The sequence below is a fragment of the Vitis riparia genome, chromosome 19 (genome assembly GCF_004353265.1).
Source record: "Vitis riparia cultivar Riparia Gloire de Montpellier isolate 1030 chromosome 19, EGFV_Vit.rip_1.0, whole genome shotgun sequence".
NCBI lineage: Eukaryota > Viridiplantae > Streptophyta > Magnoliopsida > Vitales > Vitaceae > Vitis > Vitis riparia.
In genome coordinates, this window is record NC_048449.1 from 3,720,289 (window position 1) to 3,726,981 (window position 6,693).

The 6,693-nt window shown below is 42.8% G+C and overlaps 3 protein-coding genes across 3 annotated transcripts; all 3 read right to left on the minus strand.

The window, feature by feature from the left end:
- Positions 1-317: 317 nt before the first annotated feature.
- LOC117909085 lies at positions 318-872 on the minus strand. Its single transcript, XM_034822986.1, has one exon. The coding sequence runs from the start codon at positions 870-872 to the stop codon at positions 318-320; it is 555 nt and encodes a 184-aa protein (XP_034678877.1).
- A 105-nt stretch (positions 873-977) lies between these two features.
- Positions 978-1,565, minus strand: LOC117909086. The gene has a single exon (XM_034822988.1). It carries the CDS (start codon positions 1,563-1,565, stop codon positions 978-980), a length of 588 nt encoding a protein of 195 aa, XP_034678879.1.
- Positions 1,566-2,027: 462 nt separating this feature from the next.
- LOC117909087 lies at positions 2,028-6,387 on the minus strand. The gene is made up of 7 exons (XM_034822989.1): positions 5,331-6,387; positions 5,116-5,195; positions 4,891-5,010; positions 3,151-3,996; positions 2,844-2,913; positions 2,629-2,792; positions 2,028-2,393 (listed from the first exon to the last, which is right to left on the minus strand). Exons 1-7 carry the CDS (start codon positions 6,385-6,387, stop codon positions 2,028-2,030), a joined length of 2,703 nt encoding a protein of 900 aa, XP_034678880.1.
- Between the last annotated feature and the right edge of the window lie 306 nt (positions 6,388-6,693).

Sequence of the window (6,693 nt, forward strand, 5' to 3'; positions counted from 1 at the left end):
TCAACATGTAGAGACCACCAATCATCCGGAGTCGATTCTTTGTCCGGGTGGAATCGTCGGATTTTTTGTCGAACAGGCTTGGAGGTGGCTAATACATTGAGCCGGTGAGAGGCGACACTCAGAAGTATTCCAGGCATGTCCGAGTGGGCCCAAGCAAAGATATCGCGATTTTGTTGGAGCAGCTTTTGAAGCTCGAATCTTTCGGCTGGCGGTAGGAGGGTACTGACGTACGTGAAACATTCACCTCCCTCTGATATCTGGACAGCTTCCAGTGGGTCTGCTGCCTGGGGATCTTTGTTTGCCGGGTGCTGTAACTGCTATTGGTCAGAAGCATTTGCTTCTTTGGGGGAGTGCTCGCGGTCGGCGCTGGGTTCGGCCTCGCGGTCGGCGCTGGGTTCGGCCTCGCGGTCGGCGCTGGGTTCGGCCTCGCGAGCGATCTGATAACATTGCCGGGCAGCGAGCTGGCTTCCGTAAAGATCAATTTGCCCATCTTGGGTGATGAAGCTGACCATTTGATGGTATGTGGATGGAACGACTTTCATTCCGTGCAACCACGTGCGTCCCAAGATGGCATTGAAAGGGGATAAATCCTCAATCACAGAAAATAGAATGTTTAGGATGACTGGCCCGGCTTGAACTGGCAGTGTTACATCCCCAAGTGAGGTTGTGGAAGAACCATTGAATCCGGACAGGGTTCTTCTGGGATTCTCCAGGCTGGAGGGTATGAAACCCATTTGTTTGATGACCGCCACCTGCAACAGGTCCGCGAAGCTACCTGAGTCGACCATGATTCTTTTCACATCGAAGTCTCCAACCCCTAATGTTAGGATGAGAGCATCTCGATGTGGCTGCAGCATTCGGGCTGGATCCATAGCAGGGAAAACAATGGTTCCATCTATGGGGTGGATACCCCCACTGGCTAATCCCGGCTGAATGGAGCTTACGTGCTCCCGAACCGTGGCTGCTCGCAGCAGTCTCTACCTTTTCCTTTTGGAGCTGTACTCGTCATCCAAGGGTCCTCCGTGTATGTAGTTGATTACTGCCCTAACAGGAGCCGCTGGGGCGTGTGGGCCTCGACCATGGGAAGATCCTTCACCTTTAGGCACTATTCGGACGTACTGCTTCAAGTGTCCCGCCTTTAGGAGATCCTCCACCATGTAATGGAGGCTTCTACATGTTTTAGTGGTGTGCCCATGATCTTTATGGTAATCACATCTTTTGTTGCGGTCCCTTTCTGAGGGGTTCGATCTTATTGGTACTGGCCATCTGAAGCCGGGCAGATCGCGGTTTATAGGAAGCAGTTTTTCGTACGACTTGGTGAGATGTGTTTGAATGAGTGGCGGGCACCGCTCATCTTGTCCCCTGTTGGACAACCCAGGATGGTTGGGTGCTTTGAAGCTTCTGGTGGCTTCGCTTCTCGTGACTTGGCCAGCTACCAGGACCTGCTGTGTAGCGGCTCGGACGTCGTCCTCTAGCATGGAGTATTTACTCGCACGCCGGAATAAATTGTCCATGGATGTAGGAGGTTTTTGGCGAGGGACTCGAAGAAGGGGGTCCCTAGGCATATGCTCCGTTTAAAAATTTGGAGGACTGCGTCCATGCTGTATGATTCTACTTGTAAGACAGCTTGTCCGAAGCGCTTTACGAACTCTCTCAAAGTTTCATTTTCTTGCATTTTGATGTGAAGTTTTTGAAGACTAAAATATGAAGAATTTGAAGACAAACTATGGAGGAACACGGACTCAATTCATTCTGTGATACTTTTTTTTTTTTTTTTTTTACAATGAATGAAAGCATAAATAAATAGCCTACAGATATGAGACAATTCCGGAATGGTACACTATCACCGGACGGAATTTCCCTTACATGGAAAGTGAATAAACTACCTTGCTAGAATTATTCCTAAATCAATTATAATAAAGGTTGTACATTACACTAATTCAGGGAAGTAAACAGAGGATGCTAAATATGGGGAGGAACATGCACAGACAGGAAGGCGACGTGGGCTTGATTTCCAACACTTCCCCTCAAGCTGCGTTGTAGATGTTGATCATTCCAAGTTTTTCTGTCAGATCTTCGAAGTTAACTCGAGCAAGAGCTTTTGTGAGAATGTCAGCTGTTTGACAATTTGTCGGAGTGTAGCTGACTTTGAAAACTCCTTCTTCAATCTTTTCCTTGATAAAGTGTCGATCTATCTCCACGTGCTTTGTTTGATCATGATGAACCAGATTCTTAGCGATACTGATGGCAGCTTGATTGTCGCAGTATAACACCATGGGATGCTTCAATGGAACCCGTAATTCTTCTAACAGCCTGTTCAACCAGATTCCCTCGTAGATACCTTGTGCCATAGCACGAAATTCTGCCTCAGCACTGCTATGGGCTACCACTGACTGTTTCTTGCTTCACCATGCAACCAAGTTCCCCCAGACAAATGAACAATAGCCTGAAGTTGATCTCCGATCAGTCACTGAACCTGCCTAATCTGCATCTGAAAAAAATATCAATCTCTTTCTTTGTTGTTCTTTGAAAGAAGAGACCCTTTCCCGGTGTCATCTTGAGGTACCTCAATATTCTGATCACAGCAGTCATGTGTTTTTCGGTTGGATTATTCATGAATTGACTTACCACACTAACGGAGAAGCCGATGTCTGGCCTTGTATGAGAAAGATAGATGAGTTTCCCCACAAGACATTGATATCTTCCTTTATCAACTGGCACACTTCCATCACTTTCTTCCAGTTTGACAGTTGTATCCATAAGTGTTTCTGCCGGCTTGCATCCTAGCATTCCTGTTTCATTCAATAAGTCCAGAACGTATTTGCGTTGTGAGACTGCTATACCTTTCTTTGACCTAGCAATCTCCATTCTGAGAAAGTACTTGAGGTTTCCAAGATCCTTGATCTCAAATTCCTTTGTCAGTAATTTTTTAAGTAAATCAATTTTCTCTTCATGACCACCTGTCAAAATTATGTCGTCCACATATACAATGATAATTGCCAGCTTCCCTTTTGGGAAGTGTCTCACAAATAATGTGTGATCGGATTGACATTGAACGAATCTGTACCCTTTCACTACCTTAGTGAACCGTTCAAACCAGGCCCTAGGAGATTGTTTGAGACCATACAAGGATTTTCGGAGTCTGCAAACCTTGTTGAAATTTGATGTCGTCTCAAGTCCAGCAGGAATGTCCATGTAAACTTCTTCCTCTAAGTCACCATTGAGGAAGGCATTCTTCACATCAAGTTGGTGAAGCGACCAATCGAGATTAGCTGCCAAGGATAAAAGTACACGAACAGTATTGAGCTTGGCAACTGGAGCAAAAGTTTCTTGATAGTCAATGCCATAGGATTGGGTGAATCCTTTGGCGACCAACCGAGCCTTATACCTGTCCACATTACCATCTGCCTTGTACTTTACTGTGAAAATCCACTTACACCCAACTGGTTTCTTACCTCTTGGGAGGTCAGTAATTTCCCACGTACCATTCTTTTCCAGCTCCCGAACTTCCTCATCGACTGCCGCCTTCCACTTAGGATACTTGAAAGCTTCCTGAATATTCCGAGGAACTTGTATCTCTGTGATGCTAGAAGTGAATGCACGAAACGTAGGTGATAGCTTATCATAAGAAAGAAAATTTCCAATGGGATGCTGAGTGCATGATCTAACTTCTTTCCTCCAAGCTATGGGCATATTAAGAATATCATTTTCTAACTCGGAATCAACAGTACCATCAGGAGCGTTGTTACCTGGAAGTTTGCTTGGATTAGGACCCGGTTCAGCCTCATGGGTTTGTTGAGAAAGTGCTCCTTCCTCCGTTTCCTCTTGGATGTGCTCCTTATCCCACAAGTCAACAATGGACTCGGGCTGATTAAATGACTCTGGAGGAATGTGATTTTCAGTGGTGATGGGTGACTCACTGAATGACTCAAGATCCCAAAATTGATATTCCTGAGTTGAATTCTCCCCCTGAATATCGTTTTTGGGATAGTAAGGCTGGGTTTCAAAAAATGTGACATCCATTGAATTGTAGAATTTTCTTGTGACCAGAGAGTAACACTTATACCCTTTTTGATTTGAAGAATACCCAAGAAAGATGCACTTGAGTGACCTAGGATCAAGTTTACTTCTATGTTGTTGATTGATATGAACAAAGACAGAGCACCCGAAAATTTTGGGTGGGACGGTGGAGATGAGACGAGTAGTCGGAAAGGATTTTAGGAGTGTTTGACAAGGAGTTTGGAATTTTAGTACCCTAGACGGCATCCTATTGATGAGGTAGGCTGCCGTAAGGACAGCTTGCCCCTAGAATAATTTTGGAACATTCATGGAGAACATTAGTGATCTAGCCACCTCTAACAAATGCCTATTTTTCCTTTCAGCGATTCCGTTTTGTTATGGGGTATCAACACATGAACTTAAGTGAACTATCCCTTCTTGTGCTAGAAATTCTCCTAGAATGGAGTTGAAATAATCCCTAGCATTATCAGACTTTAGAATTTGTATTTTTGACTGGAATTGGGTCTGAATCATATTTTTAAAAATTTTGAAAATTTGACTCGTTTCAGATTTTTCTTTCATGAGGAATACCCAAGTTAATCTAGTGTGATCATCTATGAATGAGACAAACCACCTAGTACCAGTTACATTTTTTATTCTTGACGGACCCCAAATATCGCTATGAATCATTGAGAATGGACTAGACTCTTTATAAGGTTGAATGGGAAAATGAGACCGGACTTGCTTTGATAATTGACAGATTTCACACTCAAAGGATTTTGGATTTTTATTAAATAGTGAATGAAATAAATGCTTGAGATACATAACATTTGGATGACCTAAGCGATAGTGCCACAACCTAATTGCACTATCGTTATTTTGACATGAAACCGAAAAAGAATTACTACCAACTGCCATTTGAGGTCGTTCTTGTAGATCATGGTGCTCCTTAAGGATGTAGAGTCCAGAGCATTCATCAGCATTGCCAATCGTCTTCCCCGAATCCAAATCCTGAAATTCATAGTGAGTGGAGGAAAAATTAGTAATACACCTCTTTTCCTTAGTGAGTTTACTAATTGACAATAGATTACAGTCCAAGTTAGAAACAAGGAGAACAGAGTTGAGAGTAAGATCCCTTGATAGCACAACTGAACCTGTTCCGGCAACCTTTGATAGTGAACCATCTGCTATTCGGACTGTTAAATTATTTGGACATGAGCTATATGTATCAAAAATTGTCGCATCTCCCGTCATATGATCAGATGCTCCTGAGTCTACGATCCAAGGTTTTTTACGTTTCTTACCAGCAGTGAAGGCACTCAAAAAATTACCTTTGTGAGCCAAGGTTCCGAAACCAATGACCTGGTTGGAAGATGAGCCAGTTTGTGACTGTACTGACAAAAGAGGAGACAGTAGTTTCTGAAGCATCTCCATTTGCTCCTTATTAAAAGGGCTAGCTTCAGGTTGTGGCGATTGTTCATCGGTAGCCACATGATTGCCTCGTCCTTCTTTCTCAAGTGGTTGACGTGGCTTCCAATCTACTGGCTTTCCATGAATCTTCCAGCAAGTTTCTCTTGAGTGTCCCGGCTTTCTGCAATGATCACACCAAGGTCTACCTCCTTTAATTTTTTGACGGTTGTCAAAAGGGGCGAATTGAGTCTTAAGAGCAGAGCTTTCTGCCATATTCAGTTGTTGATGGGATCCCATCATGAGATTTTTCCAACTTTCTTCGCGACGGACTTCAGAGAATGCCTCTCTGAGGCTAGGTAGAGGTTTTACTCCCATGATTCTTCCTCTGATTTCATCAAGATTATTGTTCAAGCCTAACAAAAATTTAAACACAAGTTTCCCTTCGACAATCTTTTTATACAACAAACCATCTGTAACACAATTCCAGTTATGAACCTCAAACGTATCAAGTTGACGCCATAGACGAGTAAGAGTATTGAAATATTCAGTTACCGTAAGGTTTCCTTGACGCAAATCTTGGAGGGTGCCTTCAATCTGGATGATTTCAGATGTGTTTTCCTTGTCTGAGAAAGTTTCTTTTGCAATGTCCCAGATTTCTTTGGCAGTATCAAATGACAGAAAATTTTCATCAATGTCAGTGGTCATAGAGTTGACTAGCCAGGACATGACCATATTATTTTCTACTATCCACTTTTTGTAGGTTGATGTTGTGGTTTCTAGTGCCGCCGAAGCTCCAGTGATGTAGTCATCTTTCTCATTTCCCCGTATAAACATTAATATGGACTGAGACCATTGCAAATAATTTTGCCCATTCAGTTTATGGGCTGTGATTGGAATATGAGAGGTTTCCATCTGATGAGAGGATGAAGACAATGAGATGATGATATCAGAAGTAGAGGATGATGAGTTGGTAGCCATTCCAAAGGCTGGACCGTATTTAGGCATAAACTAGAAAAATAGAATTGAGTAGGAAAAAAAAATACTGACTAAAGACGAAGACGATGAGACAGGATTAAACCTGCTCTGATACCATGAAGTTTTTGAAGATTAAAATATGAAGAATTTGAAGACAAACTATGGAGGAACACAGACTCATTTCATTCTGTGATACTTTTTTTTTTTTTTTTTTTTTTTTACAATGAATGAAAGCATAAATAAATAGCCTACAGATATGAGACAATTCCAGAATGGTACACTATCACCAGACGGAATTTCCCTTACATG